Source organism: Capra hircus, chromosome 17, assembly GCF_001704415.2.
Source record: "Capra hircus breed San Clemente chromosome 17, ASM170441v1, whole genome shotgun sequence".
Classification (NCBI taxonomy): domain Eukaryota; kingdom Metazoa; phylum Chordata; class Mammalia; order Artiodactyla; family Bovidae; genus Capra; species Capra hircus.
In genome coordinates, this window is record NC_030824.1 from 890,891 (window position 1) to 917,847 (window position 26,957).

Here is a 26,957-nt window from a genome sequence, read left to right on the forward strand (position 1 = left end):
TGAAGACCCAGTGGGGCCAAAAATAAATAAATAAAAATTAAAAAAAAAAAAAAAAAAAACCTCTGGGAAACAAAATAGTAACTCTAAAACAACCACTACTCACTCAATCTCCCCGGTTTGAATATACATGCAATTCAGTGTGTGGACAGTATGTGTTATAAACATCACTTGGTAGGTGGACATGACCTAGGACAGAAGCTGAAAATGTTAAACACCCAGGACTCACTTGGGAAGGTAGCGGGTCACTGTGATCATTTTGTCTTTCAGTGTGACTTTGTGGAAAGTTCTGCCCATGCTCAGCCAGTACTGGTCTTCCTCTTCCGGGCGGTTTCGGGACACAAGGCCTAATAAGGAAAAAAAAGAATTTCCTCCATCTGGTTGAGGGTCCTTCCTTTAAAAGGCAATTGCTTCTCTTCCACATAGATTCACAAATGGAGAGAAGAAAGAGGCAAGACTTTCAGTTTGACAGTTTTGTGGAAAAGAAATAAAATACTCTTGGTTGAAAAAAAAAGAAAAAGTCCTGGAGGTGGAAGATTCTTCTGTTACTGAACCAGCCAGCAGGGGGGTGGAGTCAGCGGTACCGACAGCATCCGGATGATACACTAGGGGCTGAACCACCTGATGCCCCGTCCTCTGTGAAGGAAGTTCTAAGCTGGATGCTAAGTGACTAAAATGGAAGCCCACGCTTCTTAGGCACAAGCTGCCACCTGGCATCTGAGACCCTCAGCCCTGGGGCAGCCAACCCAGCCCACGACGCCCACTCTGCTACACCATGTTTCAGACTTAAAGGATCAGTTACTGGGGACTGCCATGGCAGTTCAGTGGTTAAGACCCTGCTTCCACTGCAGAGGACATGGGTTCGATTCCTGGTTGGGGAACTAAGATCCCACATGCAGTGGAGCCAAAAAAAAAGAACCACTTATTTATTCACTCAAATTTCCTTCTCCAAACATCTGCTCCTGTTACTTCTTCTGCCTTCTCTTCCATCTCATCTCTGCTGTCTCACCATCAAATTCCTAAAGATTGTTTAAGGTCACCATCAAGTGCCACCTTCTTCAGAAAGCTATCAGACCCCATCAACGGTGAATTCTACCCTGGATATAGCTCCTTGTGTGTGTGTGTCTCACTCCCTGACAAAGTAAAAGTTCCAGGAGGCCAGGGCCAAATGTTGTTCATCTTTGTATTTTCAGTAGCACCTTATAAAGTGCCTGTTCAGAGAAAAGGCAACCTCGATGGGACCACTAACACGAAAGGAGAATTCATACCACCGTGTTTAGGGTAAGAACAAAATCCTTCACATGGTCCGTGCAGCCTGGGTCTCCTGATGTCTCTGGCCACGTTGCTGGCTTACTCGTGGTACTCCCCACACTTGTCTTTTAGGTGCCCGGAAAGTCTTACAAGGTCTCCACCACAGGGCCTTTGCACACACTAATCCTGCTGCCTAGCATGCTCTGCCCTCCACTCCTCTCCTCTCACACTAAAAGCTCCTGCATGGGTTTCAGGTCGCAGCTCAAACATCACCTCCTCAAAGAAGTCGCCCCTGACTCTCCAGACAAAATCCCATATTAAATAATCCCATATTAAATAATCTCAAGCAAGCATTTTGATTTTTCTTTCAAGGTCTTTATCATAACATGGACTTATATTTCATAGTTTGACTCATGTTATTTTGTCCTATAGAGCAGGAGCTTCAGAAATACTAATGAATGAATGAATAAATGAGTGAACTAATGAAATAATGAGTGAATGAATGAGTGACGTAATAAAATGAGTGAACTAATGAATGAATGACTGAGCTGACGAACAAATGAATTAGTGAACTAAGGAATGAATGAATGAAATGCGTGAGTAAAACGATGAATGAACGTGTGGAATAATGAATGCGTGACCTAAGGGATGAACGCACACCATCGTAGGTTCACAGACCCATGCTGTCCTATACAAGGCACGGTTGCTTCCACGGTGGAAGATAATAAGATGAAGCTGAAGGTATCAGAAAGGTTTAGCAGAGTCTATAATATGAGAAGGCAGTATCACGTGATACATATCACAAGAGGCTTTTAGAAAAAACCCAGAGGAACCCAAAGCTTCATGGTGAACAATGGGGCCTGGACGCAAGGACCACTAAGCCTCCAATGACAGGTCCATGCTTCTTTGATCCTCTGACTGGAGGAGCTTTAATGGAACCAAAGCTCGCCTGAGGTTTGGTTCTGGCTGTCTAGGGAGCAGGGTGGGGTGCTCATTAGCTACAGGGAGGAAGCAGAGGGCGAACAGATGCTCAGTGATGGCTCCAGGAAGTGACCACCGCGCTCTGGTTCCAGGCCCCCACATGTAATTCTTGCTGCTGGACTTGTTTCAGGAGAGACCTCCAGAGCCCAGCTCAAACTCAGCCAGCACCACTGAGTCTCTGTACTCACTAGCCTCTGCCACTCACGGATGGCCCATCTTGGCTTCAAGTCACAGAGCTGCAATGAGCTGCAGTGACAATAGGGAAGGAGGGGAGAACAAGCATAAGGTTCAGGTTCAGGTAACATTAGAGGACCTACTGTGTCAGGCACTGTGCAAGAAATAAACCCAGGCCTCTGGGACGGGAATATTCACCCTGTAGTTTGACAGTTCGACCCTGCTCAGCCACCTGGGGCCCAAGGTACTGCTCAAGCCAGGTTGGAACATTGCTGAATGTAGGCATACCCTCTTCCTTAAAAGGAGAGTTGGAGATTAAAGAGAGTTTTAAGATAAGTCTGAACCCAGAGGATATGTTAATTATTGTATAAAGTAAAAATTTGAAAGGGAAAAAAAAAAGGGTAAGCAATACAACAGAGAATATCTGTATAAATATGCCATTATATAGATGCATTAATATGTTATATATCAGTATACATAAACACATGAATATATATACATAAACATATGAAATTACTACATCAAAAAAGATGTGTGTTGAAAGACAATGACTTTAAGTGCATGTATTCCCTACTATCTTAAGAACTTGTTTGCACAAATTGAGCAGAGGAGAAAACTTAGGGTCCGCAGTGGAAACTCACCCCGGCTGTAGAGTGGGCTGCTGCTGAGCGGCGGTGGGCCAGCAGGGCTGGGCTTCTGTGCGCGGGGCTGAACGATGATCTGGTAACCCTGCATGAGCCGCTGGCAGATGAACTCTTCGAATACCTGCTGGGCTGTCATCTGCACGCCCTCCTCATCCCTCCTGAAAAGAGAGACGGGCGTTCACAGGGCGTGCCGGGAGCACAGTGACAGGGTCCCCAGTCCTCAGCTCCATCCCCGTGAGCCCCTCCGTGGTGGTGTGTGAAACTGAAGGTTTGCAAACCAGTCTCGGGAGAAGCAAAAGCCAGGCCCCTTCTCTCTGTCACCGACCTGTCGATGTCAGCCTCTGGGAGGAGATCGTAGCAGCCCTCCGTGTAGTCATTCTGCAGGCCCTGGCGGTCAGGGAAGTAGTCCGTGGTGAGGGGGAGGCACGCGGGAGTCGTGAGTGACTTCCAGTCCACACCAACTGTGCAACAGAAGCCTGGCACTACAGGGGGAGCAGACAGCGTCAGAACTGCCTCGTGTGAACAGGGAGGAAGGTAGTGAGGTCACCAGGCAGGTGTGGGATGTGGGTGGGGAGTGGGGAGGAGAAGGGCGGTGTGACAGGTGATCAAATTGCCAGGAAAGGGAGGGAGAGAGAAAGGGAGGGGGGAGGGAGAAAGAGAGAGAAACAGAGGCTGTTAGACAACGCAGTGCTTATCGGATCCCACCATGCAAATGGGAGCAGCTGACACTTTTCATTTTCTGCTGATCGTGAGCTGCAGCCGTGAGTCCAGTGAGGTTACGGCAGGGGCAGGCCAGGCAGAGTTACACATCGAAGCAAATCAACGTCCTGAGAGCGGAAGAGAGGCTCAGGCCGGGAGCCTCCCCGAGGCGGCGGAGGGGCCGGGTGGGGAGAAGAGGGGGGTGCAGCTGATTCTGGAGCAAACAGCACAGGGGAGCAGAACTCAGGATTGAAAAGTAAGTCACAGATCCATCAGGGCAGGAAGAGGAGTCAAGGGAGGACGTCTGGGAAAGTTACGAGGCTGGAACTTTAGGAGCTGGAGTTTAACAATCTAGAAATGAGAGCTGTCATGGCAGAGCGGGCCCAGCCTTGTGGGTTGGTCAGAGATCGCCTGCGCTTTGGTGAAGCAGGGCTTCCCCACCTCGGGGCATGAGACCTACTCTGGTCAGGATAATTCTGTCATGGGGGGTGGTCCTGGGCACTGCAGGATGTGAGCAGCCTCCCGGTCCCTACTCACTAGATGCCAGTGGCATCGCCTGGTTGTAAAAACAAATGGTGTCTGCAGATACAGCCACATGTGCCCCAATGAGCAGAATATTCCTTTGCTGAGAATAACTGAGTTAACGCAGGGGGGCAGTTAGCTTCTTCAGTCAAGTAAGTGAACATTGTTTTTCAAACCTCCATACAAGGGAACAATGAGAAGCAGATATACTCCACACTTCAGGCTCTGTGTCCCCAGTGAGACCCTCACATGCCTCACCTCCCGTGGCTCCTAGGCCTTCTGCCCGCTGTCCCCGACACCCCTCCTCTGAGCAGGTGTGGCAGCATCATCGACCCCTTTAAACACCTGGCCAAGCTGAACCCCCCCAAGATCACAGGACCAGAAGCCTCTCTGCTCAGGGATCTTTCCTCCATAAAGTGACCAACATGCCCCCAGGAAAACAGTGTCCCTGAGCCTGGGGGCCAGGGGCCAGGAAGACTTTCAAGCTGAGTCCCACCGGGAAACATGCCCCATGTGCAGCCACAAGGCTTTGGGGAAGATGACCTGACCTGCAACAAGCCTAACTCCATGGTCTCCACTCCAGGTCCTGGGGTGACTTCTGGTTGGTTGGTCTGAATTTTATTTTATTGTGGTAAGAGCACTTAACTTGAGATCTACCACCTTAACAAATTTTTAAGTGTACAATTCAGTGTGCTTAAACTTGGTACAGAGCCATGCAGCAGGCCTCTAGAGACCTTCCTCATCTCACGAGGACCGAAGTTTCACATCCACCAACTAGCAACCCCCCGCACCCTGCCCACCTTCCCCTGGGACCCTGCACTCTCTGAGTCTATGAGTCTGACTCTATACAGGCCTTGTTAACTCCTTAATACCCCAAGAACTCAAAACACAGCGAAAGGGAAGCAGGGAAGGGAGAGGAATGGACTGGGAGTCTGGCGTTAGCAGATGCAAACTGCGACATTCAGAATGGATCAACAGCAAGGTCCTCATGTATAGCGCAGGAAACTACACTGAGCACCTGTGATAGGCCATGATGAAAAGGAATGTAAAGAAAAGAGCGTGCGTATGTGTGTAACTGAGTCACCCTGATGTGCAGCAGAGTTGCACAACATTCTAAATCAACTACACTCCAACAAAAAACAACAACAACAAACCCAGTTCACAGCATCCTAGTTAGCACCCCAGTTTCCTACATGGCAAACGAGGGTGAGCTTGCGTGAGCTCCCTGGTTAGAATCAGCAGCAGAAGGTGGGCGCCAAATGGAGCCCCCAAGGGGCAGCCGGAAATACAAGGCCCTCTATCGCTGTGCCTTCTTACACCGTACTGGCCCTTGCCGGTTCCCTGACCCTCAGGACTATAAAAACCTTTCAGAAACGGGGTCCAAGGGCACACATGGAGACTTCAAACCCCATGGTGAGAAAAGCTCCCAGTTCTTAGCTGGATGCTGCTGCTGTTTCCCTGGGTAAAGAGTCTGGGTGGCCTCTTTTCCACCTCCAGTATCTCCAGGCCCTGCCAAAGCCTCTGAGGTGGTTCCAGCTCAGAACCACGCAGTGACAAACACAGATGACAAAATCCAGTGCTGGGCTTGCAGAGGAGAAACAGGCTCCTCTATTCAAGGCTGGCAGCTTTCTAGAAAATAATCAATCTGCCAACTATTCTTTGGAATATATTCCAAGGATCTGAACCAAGAGAAAAAAAATACACCCATGGCACCATGCATTATATGCTATAAAAAAAAAAGTAGAAATCACCCACATGGCCACCAATGGACATGATCATCCAAATCGCAATATCGTAATATGTGTGACATTGCCATGAGAAATGGCCAGCGTGCCAGACCTGGAAAACTAGTGAAATGACTGCTAAGTTACTTGGAAGTGGGGAAACAGATTAGGCGATGCGCATACATCCACTGGTCACAGTGAGGCAAAGCAACGGTGGTCAAGCAGCAGTTTCTTTTTCTGGTCTTTTGCTATTGCTGATATTTAGATGCTCAGCTATTTCAACAGACAAGGATGCTCAATGTAAATGCAACCCAGACACACACTTCAACTGCAGGGATGGAAACAGCTTCAGGTCTCATTCCTTCCGACTTCTCCCCACAGCCCCTGTCAGGCCTCTCAGAGCCAAGGCCAGCGCTGGGAATACGGCCACCCTTCCCGTGCGGCCTCCCCGCCGCTCCCTTTCTATCAGACAAGCTACAGACTCTCCCTCACCACACTGCCTTCCCGCACCTGAGACCTGAACGTCCAGGCTGTTCTCCCCCAAACAGGGCTCCCTCTTGCTCCCCCTCAGTGCCCTGACCATCCAGCCCACACCTCCGCCTCCCTCCATCAGCCGTCCCCTCTTACTTGGGTCTGGAGAGGGAGACACACTGTCCTCTGGAGAATCCTTATTCTGGGTCCGAGGATTCACATCTATGAAAAGATAAAAAGAATCTGTTTCAGTGAGGCTCATTTTGCAAAAGAGTTCTGACCAGTTATAGTTTTAAAAAAAGAGAGAGAGAACCTTCCACACCAGTCATTAAATAAGGATTTCTCTGAAACTTCCCTCTTTTCTCCAGAGCAGATTTTATAGTTCCAAGACTCATCTTCTGAGGAATCAACGGGTGTATGAGAGCTGCCTCCCCCAGGCCCAGAATCACACTCCATGTCCACCCTGGGAAAATCCTGAAGCAGTTACCACCTGAACCCATGGTTCCCCTGCTTCAGGCTGCCAGGAAACTTGCTCTAAGTGTGGTCCGGTCCCGTAAGCCCCAGAGCAGCCTTCCTTTGTACAACTTGACCCCGAACAGCCAGGAAGGTCAAACTCTGGGTTCCTATAAAGTGGCTCCTTTTAGCAAAACAACAGAAACACCGCCTTTATCGTATTCCTGTTTTTTTTTTTTTTTTTTTTGAAGTTCTTTCTTTTAATATTTATTTGGCTGCATAGGGTCTTGGTGGCGTCACGTGGGATATTTTTGTTGCAGCACACGGGCTCTCTGGTCGAGGGGCACAGGCTTAGTCGCTTTGCAGATTGAACCCACGTCCACTGCACTGCAAGGCAGATTCTTAACCGCTGGACTGCCAGGGAGGTCCCTTGCCTTTATCATATTCTGAAGGTACTTTACAAGAGCCTGGCAGCCAAGTAACATTTTCAGCCCCCAAGCACAGGGATCGAAAGGATCTTAGCCCTAAACTTGTATTCAACATGTCTTCTCATTCAAAATGAATGATGGAAAGATGGACTAGAAATAGGAAGGAATTAATTACGATACTTTAGGAATTCTCTCACTGCCAATCCAATTTCCAAGCCTTAGGCCACCAGAAACTATCACTAGCTGAATCCACCCGTGAATAGAGGCAAACTTTATTAACTAATTTTATAAAATTTCAATTCCGTTGTCTTCCTCAAGTCAAGTTTCAGAAAGGCAAGTTAACTTACAGAAAACGAAGACAGGAAATAGTAACTTCACTGTTTCTTTCAGTTTTAACGTTTTCCGTATTCATTTGGTATAGTATCTATCCTTTGAGGCTTTCCAAAATCTGCCACCCGTCTAAACTCATGTTCCCCTACTCCTGTAAAGGCTCTCTAAATAGTGCAGAAATCAGAAACAGTAGCAAACGCGGGAGACATTAGAGAGGCGAGTTTGATCCCTGGGTCAGGAAGACCCCCTGCAGTACTCTTGCCTGGAGGATCCCATGGACAGAGGAGCCTGGCGGGCTATAGTCCACGGGGTCACAGAGAGTTGGACACAACTCAGCACAGAAACAGCAGGACAGCTGGCTGCTGGCTGGAGAGACCAGAATAACACCTCCACATCTCTGGGTGTTAAGTTGCTACGTGTGTAAAATGTATTTAACGACTTACTCCCTACAGGAATGATCAGATAACAAGTGCTTCCAAAAAGTATGAAGCCTGTATCAATAAAAGCTCCTACCCTCCCTGCACTTAGAATCCCTCACCTTCTAACTCTCCTGACCAAATACCACCCCTTCGCATCTGAGGTGCCTATCCACCTCTGTAAGCCAGTGGTCCTCATACTTTATGGCCCCAGGGACCAGTTTTGTGGAAGACATTTTTCCCATGGACTAGGGAGGGAGGGGGATGGTCTTGAGACAATTCAAGCACATTACATGTATTGGGCACTTTATTTCCATTACATCAGCTCCACCTCAGACCATCAGGCATTAGATCCCAGAGGCTGGAGACCCCTGCTGTAAGCAACAAGGCCACCCTTCTCTTCTCTAATTTCAAACCACACTGTTCCCTCTGGGTCTTTGATCATTTTTATGGGGGGCGGGGGTCTCCTTCCACATATAATTGAAAGCTTCCAGGCCTGGTGCAGCCCTCAACAGTGATCTCATAAGCAGCCCTCAACCACGACTCACTGACAGACCAATGATAGATGTGTTCCCGACCAACATGTTCTCAGCTAAAAACGTAACGTGCGGCCCATTTATAATTCCATGCATTATACAGCACAGCTTCCAAATAGGTCACCCGGAACTGTGGCTGAAATGATCCTGAAATAGACATGGCCCTGCTTTTCTGTCCCCATGTTGCTCCCAGGGGTGGGCCTGCTCAGAGCGTCTCTTGGGCGGGTTACCTGCACCACTGCCGCTGAGCAAGCTGACTGAGAGTTCCTCCGTCCCAGCGAAGCTCAAGAAGGACGTGCTGTCGCCAGGCTGGCGGGAAGTGCTGTGCCTGCAGAGAACAAACAGAGCCCAGCTGCCTGGCTTAATGGGGATCATCACCTCTTTTATCCTGCTCACCCTGTCTCTGGGGGGTTTTCATCGAAAACAGGCCTGAACGTTTGGCAGCATGGGCTGGCAAACACTGAGATCCACATCACAGCCGCCAGGCTTCGGGATTCAGAGCGCATCCAGCTCCAGACTCCCACCCTGGTACCCCAGCTGCGTTCCCATCACCATGCCAGATGCCTGCCCTCTCCATCCTAAGCCTGCCCCTGCTGATACCCACAGCGGGACATGAGGTGCTTCAACAGAGGTATCACGTTAACTGGGTAAAGAGGGTCACGCCCTGCTTGTGTCCCACATCCAGCCCATGGGATGCTGGGATGACTGGAAAGGGACCAAAGATTGCTCCTTGCAAGAGTAATGCATCACAGAAGATCCAGCATAGCCTGGGCTAGAGCATGTCAAGGTTTAAATGACTTTCTTCCTAAGCTGACTCTCTCTGGATACCTTGTAACACATTTAGAACCCCAGTTCAAAAAGACTTTTGTTTCTATAAACACAGGCCTTGGTCTCCATTGCTTTTACTTATTTACTTTTTATCAAGCAAAATTTTAATAATATAGAAATATATAATAGTCCTTGATCAAAAATATCACTTGAAAGTCAGTAGTACCCATCTTATGATTTGCAATTTGTCAACTTTCGCTATTAACTAAATTCTTATACAGTGGTTATTTTGAGATCCTAAACAATGCAATAAAATATGAAAAACAATTAAAAAGAAAAACATTTGCAGCGAAGGCATGACTCTAATTCTTTGGGCTCCACTGCTTTCAGTGTTAGCCCAGCAGTGGGGTTCCTCAATGACCAAAACGAGAAAAGTCACAGACTGACCGCCCAGAACACACGGCAGGGACCACCTGCCCTGGACTCATTTCCACCCTTGACTGAGGATCAGAAGTAACTCATGTCTGCGGTTAACAAAGCATGTTTTGAATTAAAGCGGAAGCTAAAGCAAGGGCCTAGGGAACATCTTTGGCAAAAACACCCCAGGCTCTCTGTGTCAATGGGCCCAGGGAAGGGGACTGAAGAGGGTGCTGCTGCAGCCCCCCCACGTCCCCGAGCCTCCCGGACGTGACGTGTCATGGGCAGCCTGTTCCGCCATCACCCCGGCACCTCCCAGAGCCCCAGGCCCAGCCTCACCTGCCGGCGGCCTCGTGGTACGCCAGCTCCAGCAGCTCCGCGGAGGAGTGGGTCAGGTCCCTCTGCCCGCTGCCCTGCAGCTCTGCCATATTCTGTCGGGTCTGGTGATGGATCTGAATGGCCTCTCCGGACGGTCCTATCCAGACAGAGACCCGCTGACCCATCATGACCCCCCAGAAGCCGGAGCCACACACTCTGCCTCACGCTGCCTCTCTTCCTGCTGCTCGGACATGAGCGCTGGAGAGGCCAAAAGGCAACCACAGCACAGAGGAACACCATGTCCTCAGCCCTCTGGCTCCCAGACAGGACATCACCTCCTCTGAGCAAGGCTCGTTCTGTGAGGCCTCGGCCTAAGAATATTGCAGGGGACTTCCCTGGCGGTGCAGGGGATAAGAATCCGCCTGCCTGTGCAGGGGACACAGGTTCAATCTCTGGTCTGGGCAGATCCCACACACCTTGCAGCAACTAATCCTGCAGGCCACAACTACTGACCCCATGCTCTAGAGCCTGAGAGCCACAAGATTAATTCACCAAAATGAGAAGCGCACACACCGCAACTAGAGAGGAGCCCCCACTCATCGCGACTAGAGAAAGCCCACACACAACGACGAAGACCCAACACAGCCGGGAGTGACGAGAGAGAGAGTACCGTGGGAGCCTCTGTTTCACACACATCAAGTGAGATACGGGAGGGAAAGACAGCAGCATGGGAGGCGGGGGCTCCTCCCGGGAGGCTCAGCCCGAGTCAGGCAAGGAGGACACACGCGGCGGGCCCTGCCTCCAGGCGCAGAGAAGGGTGAGGCCAAGCAGGGGCGGCTGCTGCGGGCCAACTCTAGGAATTCCTGGCCGGGGCTCTCTCCCAAGAAAAACTTACCCACGGGGAAAGTGTGCATCCAGCGCCTCCTGTTGGATGTGAGCTTCATGGGCATCCGCGAGGGCGCAAAGGGGTTAATCAGTGCCCGCTGGGGCGTGTACCCGCCGGGGCGGACGTGCAGCATGGACTCTGCGCTGCCCACGTGGAACCTGCCCGGCGCGCTGGAATCCCGCTGTGGTGGCTCCATCATGTTCTCCAGGACGTCTGCCAGTTACCGTGGGGATGGGGGGGGGCACAGAGAGAAAGCACAGGGTCACAGGGAAAGCAGGGCTAGGCAGGAGAGCCTCCGAGGCCGACAAGGACCTTGGAGGGTGCACACGTGAGGGAAATGAGGGAAATCGCCAAATTATAAAGAAATGAAATACTGGGTTTGTTTACTTTTTAAACACTTAAGGAGGTTCTGGTCCCTAAATTACTAGCCTAGTGAAGCCACACCCAAAGCCGATGGGGAGGACCACACATTGCCTGGATACCCCAGACTCTGAGCTGGATGCAATGACTCCATGGAGCTGTCTCCTCTGCGGATGGGGTGGGTGTATTCTGTATACTGGAGGAACAATACGGGTAGGTATTCGGTGACCAGAAGGGGGGACCCTGGCAGAGACAGGCAAAGTGTTCAGTTCACTAGACCCGTCTGATTTTCCTCTGAGGCTCACAAGGAGAGGGCAGTTTCCAGCCCCTTTGCACTGGGGCCACATAACAGTTCGAGTCCGCAGACAGGCAGAAGTGACCTGCTCCACCTGAAGGTCTGGACCACTGACGATCCACTCATGATCCCCATTCTCCTCTCCCCTGCTGTGGAAACTCTGGAGACCTGTGTTGATGACCAAGGCGTCCCAGGATAGAAGGAACCCCAGGCGCTAGCTAGGTGACTGGGTGGACAGACAACCCCCTCCCACTGATGCAGAGGCCAGGAACGTGAATAAGCAATCCATGTGACTGTGTTTAAAAAAATAATAAATTCACGGGAGGAAAAATGAGGAAATGAGTGTATCCAGCCTTGACCAGGCATGGAGATGGCATGCTATTTAGACCCAAGCCATCCCACGCAATGGCAGACAGGTCCCTAACCTGAGTGGATCAAAGAGCCGAAACCTACAACCAGGTGCCCTGGGGAATGTCGCATGCCCACCAAGCAAACACCCAGGTTAGAAAGTGGGTCCGGGGCCTCCCCTGGTGGTCCAGTGGCTAAGACTCTGTGCTCCCAGAGCAGGGGGCCTGGAGCTGATCCCTGGCCGGAGACCTAGACCACACGGGCCACAACTAAGAGAGATCCGAACGGCGAAGACTGGAGTGCTGAGTGCTGCCGCTAACACCTGACGCAGCGAAATGAAGAAAGAAACAGAAGACTAAAGCGGCTGCCCAGCCCTGCCCTCTGACCTCGAGTGCTGGTGTAGCCCAGGGAGCTGCTGACTTCGTACTGGTGCAGGATGGGGTGAGGGATCACCAGGATGTTGGCGCTCCTGCCCAGCGAGCTGTCGTCGGAGGCCTGGCTCCTCACCTCCTCCGTGGGCAGCGTCCGGCCGGGCAGCGAAGGGCTGGACGAAACGTCACAGGAGCTGGTGCTCTTCCGGCTGTGACTCTCCCGCTCTCGCACAGACCTGGCAGGTGGGAGACCAAGTCACTGTCTCCAGCCCGGGCTACATGGAAGACCAGTAATGATAACCCCCCATGGGATCTCTGGGTGGGAGGTGACGCAGGAGGTACTCTGCCCTGAGCAGCTCCGGGAAGAAACAGGAGAAATGATGGACAGTCCTCCGCTGGCCAGAGTGCTGGGATCAGAGCCTTAGACAAGCGATCCCTCAGTCTGACACCACCTCATCCCACCATCGAGCTCGCGTCACAGAGAATGGAGTTTTGACTTGAGGTCATCCAGGAGGAAGCACACAGCACCAGCTGAGACATCTCCTGGCATCAGAAATTGAATCTAAATCTCACTGGGCCTCCAGAGACAATCGCCAGTTTCCAGGAGACTCAGAGATGACAGGGCAAGTTAAACGTAATAAAGGAAATGAAGAGCCAGAGGAAGAAAAAGCAAGACACTCTACAGTCACAGAAAGGACACAAGATGAACTGCCACACGTGCGTCTTCTTCAGATCCCAACTCGAGCAAACTAATTGTAAAAACTGCATTTTTGAGACAATTGGGAAGTCTGCAGAGGGACTGGCTATCAGAGGATATTAGCAATTAGTGTGAATTTTGTTACCAGTAACACAGGTACTGTGATCATGTTGGATTTTGTTTTTTGTTTTTTTAATTCTTATTTGTTAGAGACACACGCCGAAGTATTTACAGGTTAAAAAAAATAAAAAGGGTATCTGAGATCTGTTTCAGAATACTCCAACGAAATTTCAAATGTGGGAGAAGTGATAAAACAAGATTGACAACATGCTGATAACTGTTTACTTTACTAGTCTCTGAACGTTTCCTTAATAAAAATTAAAAAAAAAACAACAACAGTATGCCCTTATTAAAACATGAAACTCCCTGAGACAGGAGCCTCTAGAAGTGGCAGGAAGAAGGATCAGAAGAGAGAAGTCCAACGGAAGCAAAAATTCAGAATGAAAGAGTCAGCAACTGCCCACAGGGCTGCCCCTGTGCTATCAGAGCTATTCTCTCTCTACCTGGAAGAGTTTTAAAGTGAGAGCTTAAATGGAGCCTGAAGATAGACCCCAAGGGCAGACTGCACATTTCATTATTCCAACAATAAATATTTGAGCACCAGCCCAGTGGAGGGACAGAGCACCGATTAGGGCATGGTCTATGTCTGAGTCTCTGGGACATCAGGTCTTGCCATCTTTGGTCAGAAGAAAGAAAACCAAGGATCTTGGACCCTGAACATGTTCTTAGATGCCCTGAGGTGAAGCCCTGAGGCAGCACCCACATGCAGGGAGCTGCTGCTAACAGCACTTACTCTGAGCTCTAAGCACTCTCGGGACCAGACATCAGGATGGGATGAGGGGAGCGGACAGAAGACGAGCACGTGGCCACGAAGAGCCCGTCTGTCACGATGTGAAGAGATGGGAGGTTTTTCCAGCCAGTGGTACTGAGTTACAGCACACTTTCCATACTAAGAAATGCAGAAAATAGACTGGCAATGCTTGGTCAATGAGGGGGAAAAAAAAAAAAGCTAGAACTCTGTTTCCCACATTCTAAAAAAAAATTCTACACAAATCACTAAGCATAGAAACTAAGCCTACAGGGACTTCCCTGGTGGTCCAGGGGTAAGGGCTCCAAGCTTCCACTGCAGGGAGGTGTGTCGTCTGATCCCTGGTTTGGGAACCGCATGCCACAATGTGCAGTCAAAAACAAACAGACAAACAAAAACCAAGATTAAAACAACTAGGAGAAAATACAAAATACACATCTTGGATCTGGGATGGGTTTCTTACACTAGACCCAGAAATGGGTATGTTGGTAAATCTAAATATATCACAGTGAAAAACTACTGTGTGACCCAAATACCAGGGAGCAAATTGCAAACACAAGAGTTAAAGAAAGAAAAGTATCTTGCCCTCTGGGAATAATAAACCTAAAAGAAACTCTGGACACTAGGATCAATCTATTGCTCTATCTAACTCGGTAGCTCAGACGATAAAGAATCTGCCTGCAGTGCAGGAGACCTGGGTTCGATCCCTGGGTTGGGAAGATCCCCTGGAGAAGGGGATGGCTACCCACTCCATGATTCTTGCCTGGAGAACTCCATGGACAGAGGAGCCTGGTGGGCTACAGTCCACGGGCTCGCAAAGAGTTGGACACCACTGAGAAACTAACACACTTTCACTTTATCTATTAGGGGCTGCTCAGTGCAATGAAGATTCTAGAATCCACAAATTGCTCCTCTTGACTAGACAAAGCAGACTGCTCTCCTTATTTGTGAACACTTCATCATAGCAAACATAGCTAACCAAACAGCTAGGCCAGAGAACGGGAAAACAGACTCCCTAGTGATATACATACTATGGCTTCCATTTGGCTAATTTTAATTTAAGATATTTTCAAGGTTGCTCTCATGCAGGTCCCTCCAGGGCCTCGGGTTTTCCTAGTTAGTTTCTATGTCCACCCAAAGCACATCTGGCAGAGAACCTGCAGGTGCCGAGGCGCTGAGCCCGGGAGGGGCCAGGGAGCCTGAAGACTTGTGCGTCGTAAGCATCGTAATCCACCTGGATGGGAAGGGCGTTCTCAGATTCTTTGGGGGTCCCGAGAGCTGAAACACATAAATAATACCAACTGTCATCAAAACACACTTCAACAAGAGGCCTTCAGATGCAAGGTATAGGTTGTCATCAGCATCGCCCAGTGAAAAACAATGAGATAATAACCCATGATCAGGTTGCGAAGATTAAATGATTTTTCCATCAAAACGATAGAGAAGTTACTATTTACAAGCACTAAGTAAAGGCCAGATGATGGCACCATTTCCTTCTATGATCCCATTGTTAAAAAAACAGCATCTTAGTGGGGTGGGGGTGAGTGGGAGGGAGGCTCAAGAGGGAAGGGATATATGTATGGATACAGCTGATGCACACTGTTGCACAGCGGAAACTAACACAACATTGTAAAGCAATTATAGTCCGATTAAAAGAATAAAAAAACCAATAATAAAAAATAGCACCTTGATGGATATGTTGGAGAAGGAAATGGCTAACCCACTCCACTACTCTTGCCTGGAGAATCCCATGGACAAAGGAGCCTGGTGGGCTACAGTCCATGAGGGTCGCAAAGAGCCAGACATGACTGAGCAACTATGTGTGTGTATATACACAATGGGTATATTTAGTCCTTTAAAACTTTCCACTCGATTCCTATAACCAACCTATGGAAAATAAACACAAGATTTTGAAAAAAAAAAAAAAAATGACAAGTTTTGTTATCACCCACTTTACAGTGGGTAATGACAAAAATATATGCAGTCATTAAGGGACCTTCCAAAGGTCACACAAGGGGAATTCAGGTCCCAAACTTGGCCGTGAACTTTTTATGCAGCCTCACAAGATCCTGTTGCCATGGCTCAGTTGACTCTAGAAGTGACGAAAGAAGGAAAAAAATACTCACATGTATCACGGCCATTTTTTGCTTTCTCAGAGGTGGGCTGTAAAGTTAAACAGATAGTTAATCACTCCTGGAATTTGCCCTGCTATTTATTTATTTAATGCAGAAGACTATAAAATCTTAAAACAAATTTCTCAATTGCTACTCATGACCACTGGGGAACAGAGGGCATCTTAGGGCCAAAATAGCAATATCAGTGACAGTCCCCAAAGGCTCTGCTGGTCAATGAAACCTACCTTCTTTCCTGCCAGTTTAATTCGTGGTGTGAAACTATTACAAAAGAGCTGGCTTTTGGATGTGTAGAAACTGTGAAAGAAACAGACAGGGTTACTCATCTAAACCCCTTTCATTTTATTTTTTTTTAGTTTTTTAAAAAAATTTTTGACACTGCTGCATAGCATGTGGGAGCTTACTTCCCCTACCAAGAATCAAACCCAGGCCCCTGCAGTGGAAGTGCAGAGTCTTAACCACCAAACCACCAGGTAAGTCCTCAAACCCCTTTCGTTCTAAACCTCCAGACACAGTCGGAATCCCTAGTCCTGATTTCTAAGTGGTTTAGAACCTCCTCCTTGAGCTGAAATCAGCAGGAACACTGAGGCCTGGTCCAAGTCAACAGGAGGCACAGGGAGCCTCCTACAAACAGAGGGGCCCAGGCCCAGCATCAGTCATCTGTGGGCTGTGGGAGTCGGAAACCAGTGTGGAAATAAGTCCTTCAAACTTGGGCTCATGCGTCTCACCAGAGACTGTAATTATGTCAGGGCCATGGCTCTGCCTGTAGAGAGACCTGAAGCAAATATTACAACTTAAAGTTTCCACACTGTCTTGACAAAAGATTTTACGGTAAGAGCTCAACAGGTTTGCAGAAAAAAAATGGCAAGGGAGCTAACAGAATCCCTGATCACCTACGGTGAATCCGGCTCTCGCTCACCTGTGGTTTATCCAGTGAGGGATGTTGTAGTCGTCCCCCAGACGGGAGTCGTGAGGGGCACTCCGATTGTGCAGCTGAAAGGGAACAGAGCGTGGACCAGGTGAGCTGAGGAGCAGGCGGGACCCGGAGCCCCTCAGCTTCTCCGAGTCTCACTATTCAAGACCACCGTGCACTGGAGCCTGGCTTTTAGCAAGCAGTGCGAGATCAATCACCTTGAACAACGGGACAGCGTGCAGCGGCTGCTCCCCCATGCACACCAGGTCCACACCGATTCCTAAGGAACAAAAGGGAGAGTTGGGGGGTGCGCATCAAGTGGGGTCAGGGTTCGAGACACAGCTGACTTACAGCGCTGCTCATGGCAGGCAAGAAGGAAATAGGTGCATTCCGTCTTTCTAACCTTCACCAAGTCTCCCTGCACCTGCCACTAATCAGCGCTTGACAATCTGCCTCTGACTGCCTCGCAGGTAGTGATCTGTTGAGCAGACCACCATGCGGCCATGAGCACAGTTTCAAGGCCAGAGAGGAAAGGGAACCCTGCCAGCTCAGTAAAAAGCAAAACAATTCCGTCAGTTAACAGAGTCTCTTTACTGGGACTCACGTTCCCAACTACATCTTGCTGTTGGACACAAATCAAGCTGGGGGAGGGGCGCGGCTTGGGGACGCCACGGAGGGAGTACCAGGTGATCTCTGGCGCTTCCCAGGACGGGCCGATGGGCACTGGATCCTGGAAACAATGCCAAAGGGGTTCTCCAGCGTCCAGTACGTTTGGGACACTCAGGGCGCTGGTTGTGTCCTTTAGAGGCAAAGAAGACACTCTGATACCTTCACACGGGCAACGAGGAACTGTGCCTGACTGTGCATTCCCAAGCTGACTGACCACGGAACTCTTTTTTGTCACCTGACGTTACTCAGGTCCCCAGTCCTGATACTCAGAGCCCTAATGCTAAGCCAGGCTGTAGACACAGGGACGCAGGGCAGCACCCCGGGCGCATTACCGTTATCTATCATCCGCTGCTTGGTCAGGATCATGAGCAGCCGGTCCACTTCGAACACACCCACCCCGGGTGTGATCACCACAGACATCTGCCCAGTTCGGTCAAAGTTGCGGTTGATGTAGTGCTTGTCAAACACTTGAAACAGAGCAAAAAATCCTCCGGTGAAGATGCTACAGCTTCTCAGAAACCAGCCAATGGCAAGCGTTCCTGTGCTCATGGACCCAATTCGTCCACACCCCTATCAGAACGCCTGCCATCTCCTGGCTGAGTTCACGTCTGTCCTTCCCCTTCGATGTCCAGAGCTTCTTGCGTATAGCTCTATGTCCCTATCACCTTTGTTAATTCCCCTCTTCAAGGGCGTATACCTAGCCTGTGCAGCCTGGTGTGGGAAGTGAGAGTGTTGGTCATTCAGTCGTGCCCAACTCTTTATGACCCCATGGCCCACAGCCCGCCAGGTTCCTCTGTCCATGGGATTTCCCAGGTAAGAATACTGGAGTGGGTTGCCATTTTCTCTTCCAGGGGATCTTTCTGACCCAGGGATAGAGCCCATGTCCCCTGCATTGCAGGCAGATTCTTTATTGTCTGAGACACCATGCCCAAATTTCATGCAGTTAATTTAAACCATCCATAAATGGATCTGCATTGCAACTTAGAAGAATCAAATATTAATTAAGACAGTATTCGCTGCTAAATGTTACATGGCAGCCTGGAGGGGCGGGGAGTTTGGGGGAGAATGTATGTGTACCGCCGAGCTCTTCTGCTATACATCATGCTACCAGCAATGGTTCCTCTTGGGAAGGCTCTGACAGTGGAGGGAGAGGGGAGATTTTTATTTTACTTGAAGTACTTTTCTAGTATTTGAATTCTAGGAACGTGGGTTCCTTCTGTCATTAAAAAAAGAAAGGTAGATTTATAAATTACTTAGAAGCAGTTGAGGGATGGAGTAGAAAGTAATAAAAACACAGTTTGGGGGAAAATAAAGGACCCACGGAGGATGGCCTACAGCTCTCTACCCTCGGGACGGCATGAGACAGGCAAGTCAGCTGCCAGCAGAAGCCCCGAGACCAAATGGTGGCCATTCGACCCGTCCAACCAGGACTTCCCCGGCAGCCCAGTGGCTAAGAATCCGCCTTTCAGTGCAGGGGACACGGGTTCGATCCCTGGTGGGGGAACGAATATTCCACATGCCATGGAGCAACTAAGCACTGCAACAAAAGATCCCGCGTGATGCAACAAAGATCCGGCATGACGCAACAAAGATCCCGCGTGACGCAACAAAGGATCCCGCATGACGCAACAGAGAGCCTGCATGCGGCAACTACGACCCGATGGGCCAAATACATAAATATACGATTTATAAAGTTACTGCTTGCAGTTAATCTGGGGGGTAGGTAGCCGGGGGCATCACCAGCTTGGCCTGGGTCTCTGCACATCAGTAAAGAGAGGTCCACGGTCACGTGGTCAGCGAACGCCCACACACCACGGCTGCGCCTCACTCACCGTTGAAGGAAAGGTTGATGGCCTCCAGGTAGTTTCCTTGTGCTGAGGTAGCATTGTCTCCATGGGGAAAGCCCTCTGCAGCAGAAGACACAGACAAGGAACAACATCTCATGAAAGATGGACTCGTAAGAAACAAGCGCAAGGTGCCTGGCCCCACAGGCCCCCGCCCTGCAGAGGGGACAGGATGAACCTACTGCACGTGCAACAACCAGCGGTGAACCTACTGCACGTGCAGTAACCAGCAGGCCCCTGCCCCGCAGAGCAGACAGGACTGAACCTACTGTACACGCAACGACCAGCGGGACCCCCACCCGCAGAGGGGACAGGAGTGAACCTACTGCACGCGCAACGACCAGCGGGGCCCCCAACCTGAGACAGACACCTGGCCAGAAGCAGAAGCCACACTCGGCACTGGGAGGGAGGCAAGCAGGAACCTCTGCGTCCCCCAGCCTCCACCCGACCCCTCTCCTCCCAGCACACCTCCTGGCACCTAAGTGTAGTACCTGCCTGTCCCAGTCGCACCAGCACTGGGTACTGGATGAAGAGCTTTTTGATGGTCACGAGCAGTGAGGTCCACTCTTCCCTCCTCTCGTTCTGCACCACCACCCTGAAAGGAGCACCATCGCAAGGTGGGTACTACGCAGCGACAACACACAGGACATCGGGTCCCTTACGGGGTTTCACGGAAAGGGGATGAAGGGACGCCTGGAGCTGGGATTTATCATACAGCAATACATGATGAAGTCAAATGTGTTTAACAAACATTATCAGACCAGACTTCTCTAACGGTTCAGTGGTTAAGCATCCTCCTGCCAGTGCAGGGCACAAGGGTTTGATCCCTGGTCTGAGAAAATTTCTTATGCTGCTGGGCAACTAAGCCTGGCGCCACAACAAAGAGTCGCCCCTACTAGATGCAACTGGAGAAAGATGAGCACAGCAATGAAGACTCAGTACAGCCAACAATAATTAAAACGCTTTAAAAAATAGCAAAATTGAGAGGAGGGTTATAGAGACTTTCCACATATTCCCTCCCCTAACACGTGCTCTGTACTCCCCTCACCCGACTATGATCGATATTCCTCATGGGAGTGGGGCATTTGTTGCAATTCCTAAACCTACAGGGACACATCGTCATCTGAAAGTCCCCTTATTCTTTAGGAACAAAATGCTTTCGTACCTGTAATTTGCTCTAAAGTAAAACACACACACAAAAACACAGGTGAAGCAAACATGGAATGATATCAACTGTTTAATCCAGGAACTGGGGGTATGGGTTCATTATATTTAGTTCATTCTTCTTTTGTGCGAGAATTTGAAATTTCTTACAATAAAAAGCTTGGGAAGTTCAAAAGCAATGTGATACCCTAAATTGGATCCTGGAATAAAAAAAGGTGCATAAGTGGAAAAACTGATGAACTCTGAGAAAAGTCTGAGATTTAGTTCATAGCAATGTACCAGTGTGGGGCTTCCCAGGTAGCTCAGTGGTAAACAATCCACCTGCCAAACAGGAGATGGGGGTTCGATCCCTGGGTTGAGAAGGTCCCCTGCACAAGGAAAAGGCACCCCACTCCAGTATTCTTCCTAGAGAATCCCATGGACAGAGGAGCCTGGTGGGCTACAGTCCACGGGGTCACAAAAGAGTTAGGCAAGACTGAAGCTACTGGGCAGACACCAGTGCTCATCTCCGAGTCTGAACAGAGGCGCCTTGGTTAGGAAGTGCTGGGAGGAAACTGTGTAAAGGGCACCTGGGGACTCTCTGCTAGCTTTGCTGCTGCTGCTGCTAGGTCGCCTCAGTCGTGTCCGACTGTGCGACCCCATAGACGGCAGCCCACCAGGCTCCCCATCCCCGGGATTCTCCAGGCAAGAACACTGGAGTGGGTTGCCATTTCCTTCTCCAGTGCGTGAAAGTGAAAAGTGAAAGTGAAGTCGCTCAGTCGTGTCCGACTCTTAGCGACCCACTTCTCTGCAAACCTAAAATTATTCCAAAGTCAAAAGGTTAATTTTTTAAGTTAGGTAAGAAACAACCAAGGAGAAAAACAGGCACAAAAAGCAAAGCACTCAAACATACTTGTAAAAGTCTTCATAGAATCGCCCTTTGTGATCCTGCCTAATTGAGGCTCGGTTTATTTCAGGAAATTCATCTGAAATAGAGAAAACAACATACGTAGATCAGATTGAAGAAATTCAGTTTCTCTGCTCCCCCTTCTGGATTGAAGAACTACATCATACAAACACACAGAAAAGATAACTATATTTCTATTAAGTTGGGAAAAGTTTTCAATTAGCAATAATGGCACCTCAGACAAACCTTATGGGCTATAGTACTGCCACTGCGCAAAACTAGGTTGGTTTTAAGATGGATCACAGCCCAGAGACTTCTTGCATTGACTAGTGGACTGAGTCATTTTTCACTCTATCCTATCTTTTAACTGAAAAATTGGGAGAGATGGAGCAGGAAAGAAAAAAATGATACAGAGTGAATCAGGATGGACATGTGGAAAGCTTAAAAAAAATAACTTTAGGAACAGTTAGAGAGATTGGGATGGACACGTACACCCTGCTCTATTTGAAATGGATAACCAACACGGACATACTATGTTGCAAGGGAACTCTGCTCAGTGTCATGTAGCAACCTGGAGAGGAGGGGATTTGGGGGAAGAATGGATACATGTGTATGTATGGCTGAGTCCCTTCACTGTTTAGTTGAAACTATCACAATATTGTTAACTGGCTCTACCCCAATATAAAATAAAAAGGTAAAAAAGATATAACTTTGTAAGAGAAAGTTACTCACCAAGAGATTTCGCATCATAAAAAGTCCTGGAGAAGAGGACCACTGTCACTTCATGACTACAGTTCCTCTCCTAGGCATGAACACAGAAGGAGAGGGCTCAAGTCTAATCCATGTACTGCACCATGAAGCAGCCTGCGTGAGCACAGCCGCCTCAGCTCTGGGCGGCACAGAGGCTCAGGCACTGGGTCACCTCCTGTAACTGGAGGCTGCATAATACAGGGGACAGAGTGCTAGGCTGACTCGTGGCCCTGAAATTGACCACTACATGACCTTGGGAAAGTTATCTGTAGTCACTGCAAATCACTGGATTTCCCTGGTGGTCCAGCGGTTAAGACTCCACGCGTCCACTGCGGGGGGCACGGCTTCCATCCCTGATTGCAGAACTAAGGTCCTGCGAGCTACACAGCACAGCCAACACAAACAAAAAGCTGCAGATCACCGATACGGTGGTGTGCCGTCTCCTTGCTGCGGTGCGCAACAGCCCAGCCCACTGTCAGAGGGTCCTGGTATTTGTACCTGCTTCACGGTGCTTTTTAACCTGTTCAGGACTGTGGTTTAGAGAAGAACAGAACCTAGGGTGGTGGGATGCCAGAACTAGACACTCCCGCCTACTTCCAGGGTCACGGGATGGGGACTGGATGCTGCTTGAGATGCAGGGGCTGAAATCAAGGCAGAGAATTGCCTTTGGACTGGGATGGGGACGAGTGAGAATAAACATTTCCATGCAACCAGGAGTTCAATGTTCTAGAAGTAGGGTGTTTACAGACGGCATGAAATTTGGCCTGCACCAGGGAGTCAGCAAGCTCAGTATCAGTTCCTCCTGGTCTTTGAAAACAGAAACCCACACTAACCAACCTCGACTCAAACTCAGCCTACTGACTGCACGATTCAGCAGTCATCATATGAGGAAGACAACATAACGCACACTGCACGTCACCTTACGCTCCTCACAGCTCTCTCTCAGGCAGACAGAAATTCCTAAATACAAGCCACAGGGCCAAGGGCACTCCTTCACTAGCCACCAACTCATTTATTGGACATCTGGCACTCCAAATGCAGCTTCCAACTCATCTGACTGGGGTGCCAGTTTCAGACAGAAAAAGTGCCTGACGGGGGGCTGGCATGGGCATGTGAGCGTCTCAACTCATGTGTGACGGAGGAGGCGACATACAACGGGGTTGACGTGGCTCAGGATTACAGAAACACAGACAGGATGGCCTGGGGGTTACGATCCCAGGAGAGCACTGGGGGAACGGATGGAACAGGACTAGAATTCTTGTTCTGCTTTTGCAGGCTGCTGATCCCAGGCAGGGTACCTGACCTCTTTCGGCTGTGCCTTCCCTATCTGTGAAGAGTGACGAGCGAGAGGATTCAGTGGGATGATGTAGGTAAAACATGACAACATCCGGCGGCGGTGGCTGTTGTTTAGGCAGTCAGCCATGTCCAACTCTGTGCGACCCCACGGACTGTAGCCCACCAGGCTCCTCTGTCCATGGATTTCCTGGAGGAAAGAATCCTGGAGGGGGTTGCCATTTCCTTCCCCAGGAGATCTTCCTGACCCAGGGGATCAAACTCACGTCTTCTCCACTGCAGTCAGATTCTCTACCGTCTGAGCCACCAGGGAAGCCCTTGGGTAGTATTGCTATTTTAACAATATTAAGTCCTCTGGTCTGTGAACATGAAATGTTTCCACTGATTTGGGTCTTTTCTTCAGCAACACTGTGTAGATTTTAGTGCACAAACCTCGCACCTTCTTGGGTAAATTATTACATAGTGTTTTATGTCTCTGATGCTCTTGTAAATGGAATTTTTATTTCTCTTTAAAATTTTTAATTCTGTTTTAATTTCCTGTTCAGATTGTTTGCTGTTGATGAAACACAAATGATCTGTGTGCTGATTTTGCAACTCTGCTAAATTTGTTCATTAGCTCTAATAGTTGGTTTTTTTTAATGGATTTTGAGGGGTTTTCAACATATAGGATGTCATCTGTGTAGAAAAATAGTTTTACTTCTTCTCTTCCAATATGGATGCCTTCTTTTTCTTTCTTTCTTTTTGTGGCCTAGTTGCTCTGGCTGGGATTTCCAGTACAACACTGAATTGTTGTTGTTCAGTCCCCAAGTCATGCCTGACTCTGTGACCCAATGGACTGCAGCACACCAGGCTTCCCTGTCCTTCACCATCTCCCACAGTTTGCTCAGAACCATGTCCCCTGAGTCAGCGATGCGATCTAACCATCTTATCCTCTGCCGACTTCTCCTTTGGCCTTCAACCTTTCCCAGCATCAAGGTCTTTTCCAGTGAGTTGGTTCTTCACATCAGGTGGCCAAAGTATTCGAGCTTCAGCTTCAGCATCAGTCCTTCCAGTGAATATTTAGGATTGATTTCCTTTAGGATGGACTGGTTTGCTCTCCTTGCTGTCCTCCAGCACCACAATTTGAAAGCATCAGTTCTTCGGCACTCAGCCTTCTTCATAGTCCAACTCTCACATCTGTACGTGACTACTGGAAGAACCATACCTTTGACTCCAGCGATCTCTGTCGGCAAAGTGACGTCTCTGCTTTTTAATATGCTGTCTAGGTTCGTCATAGCTTTCCTTCCCAGGAGCGAGCGTCTTTTAATTTCATGGCTGCAGTCACCATCTGCACTGAATTCTAGTGGTGAAAGCAAACGTCCTTATTTTGTTCCTGAACTTAAGGGGGAAAGTTTTCAGTCTGCTACCACTGACTCTGATGTTAGCTCTGGGTTCTTCACACGAACACTTCACCATGTTGAAGTGATTAAGGTAATTTAAATCTACAGTCTCATCAATCAGACTTTAGCTCTGGTGCCTCCATTAAATGCAGACTAATAAAAATAGTTCGTTTTCAAAATCTGCACTGAATAATGTTTATACAGCAAGACTTGGTGCATGAGAAGAAACATACCTTCCACTTGGTAAACAGATCAGCAAGGAAACCATTCACAGCTTTCTCAAAATACAGATCCCCTGAAAAGAAACAATAGGAAGAAGGTGAGAATTCTCGTTATTTCTTGCTTACAAATTCTTGCCTCAGTAAAGTAACAGGAATAGGACTAGTCAAAGAGAAGGTGCTCTATCCTTAAAGTGGTTTCAACCTAGACTTTCTACCGAGCCAAATTTAATATTTACCTCACTCACTAAGAGGTCATGGGTTCAGGGTAAAACCCATGATTGAAAAAGATTTGAAAAAGTTGTGAAAAGACTGAAAAAGTTTTGATGCTTGGAAAAGAGTGTATCTTCAAAATGAGAGAACCATCTAACTGTTAAATAGAAGTATTCTCGTAGTGATGCTTCATGTTTGTTCGAAGGTGATCGGGTAGACCCTGGGCAGTCACTAAATTATCACTTGTAGTTTCTGCTGTTCTTGGGCAAACCCTTGATGACCTACATGAAAAATTAATTTGTAATTTTGCTAAACACAAGCTAGAACTGCATGAACCATGAGGCTGGTGTGTTGGGCAAAGCATCCACACCTCATGGCAGCTTTATCATACTCCACTTACAGTATAGTAATTCTAATAAAATGAGACAAACTTGGTGATTTCTGTGAGTGATAGAACATGAAATGAAAGTTATCAGAGAAGATGCTGGTTCCTGGCCATAGAGCCACTACCTCTATGACTTCTGACTCTGTACTTACAGAATAATTGAAGATCTGAGAATACAGACTTTTCATTAATGCTTTACTACATTTCATACAATTCACTGCACATATAATATGTATATTTATTTTTAACATTTGAGGATTTATAAAGATTCAGGACATATCTTCAGAGAATGTTCAGAGATTACAGTGAATGATACCAATTTGAAGGAAACCAGAAACTTCTCCCTATTAGCATTACAACCCACACTTAGGAACAGTACCATAAATATCAAAATCCCACATTTCACAGCTCATCTGAATAAATATGTAAACCATAGCCGACGTAGAACGGAACACCACCTGCAATAAACAAAAACACAACTGCATTAAAAGGCAGTGATGGATAGAATTTCAGTTCCGCAAAATGAAGAACTCTGGCGATCTATTTCAGAATGATGTGAATATACTCAACACTACTGAACTGTACATTTAAAAACGGTTAAGGGAATTCTCTGGTGATCCGGTGATTATGACTCCACCGTTCCACTGCAAGGAGCATGGGTTTCAACCCCTGATTGGGAAACTATAGGCCATATGCCTTGCAGCGCAGCCAAGACAAAAAAGAAAAAAAGAGTGAACTGCTATAAAACTGGGGGAAAGATCACCGTGAAACACCAATGCATGCCCACTGGAGTGGCAGAAACTTTCAAACTTTAAAACTGGGTATTGGAGAAAGTAAAAAACAGGAGGCTTTATATATGGCTACCTAGGAGTATAAATTGGTCCAAAGAATTTGAAAGATAATGTGGCATTATCTTACAGAGCAGAACCTATGACATGACAAACACACTCCTAATCAATGATTTAAGATATAGTGCGCGCAAACGAGACAGCTAAAAGAGAAAGTGGGGGGAGGAAGGGGGAGAATACATTTTCATTCCTCTTTAACAAAACTCGAAAGTAAGCAAAATGAGTAATACACTGCTTAGGGTAAAATATATATGTATTGTCACTATATAAATAAGCAAATTACAAAAATAGTTTTTTGTAAAACAGAGC

At 48.3% G+C, this 26,957-nt stretch overlaps 1 protein-coding gene across 4 annotated transcripts in view; it reads right to left on the bottom strand.

Annotated features, from left to right (window-relative positions):
• Nucleotides 1-26,957, bottom strand: part of DEPDC5 (DEP domain containing 5) — a 71,632-nt gene that overhangs the window by 32,371 nt on the left and 12,304 nt on the right. For 2 of the 4 annotated variants that reach the window (XM_018060925.1, XM_018060923.1), the window contains exons 9-28: nt 26,180-26,258; nt 25,218-25,279; nt 22,295-22,364; nt 21,569-21,641; nt 20,004-20,107; nt 19,501-19,575; nt 18,001-18,135; nt 17,218-17,279; nt 17,006-17,079; nt 16,314-16,383; nt 16,081-16,117; nt 15,112-15,232; nt 12,405-12,625; nt 11,025-11,228; nt 10,151-10,286; nt 8,857-8,954; nt 6,620-6,685; nt 3,373-3,529; nt 3,045-3,205; nt 227-344 (exon numbers count right to left, since the gene is read on the bottom strand). In XM_018060925.1, the coding sequence (XP_017916414.1) occupies nt 227-344; nt 3,045-3,205; nt 3,373-3,529; nt 6,620-6,685; nt 8,857-8,954; nt 10,151-10,286; nt 11,025-11,228; nt 12,405-12,625; nt 15,112-15,232; nt 16,081-16,117; nt 16,314-16,383; nt 17,006-17,079; nt 17,218-17,279; nt 18,001-18,135; nt 19,501-19,575; nt 20,004-20,107; nt 21,569-21,641; nt 22,295-22,364; nt 25,218-25,279; nt 26,180-26,258 (2,123 nt within the window). Of the gene's footprint in view, nt 1-226; nt 345-3,044; nt 3,206-3,372; nt 3,557-6,619; nt 6,686-8,856; nt 8,955-10,150; nt 10,287-11,024; nt 11,229-12,404; nt 12,626-15,111; nt 15,233-16,080; nt 16,118-16,313; nt 16,384-17,005; nt 17,080-17,217; nt 17,280-18,000; nt 18,136-19,500; nt 19,576-20,003; nt 20,108-21,568; nt 21,642-22,294; nt 22,365-25,217; nt 25,280-26,179; nt 26,259-26,957 lie in introns of all 4 variants that reach the window. The other 2 variants (XM_018060924.1, XM_018060922.1) reach the window with 1 other exon arrangement.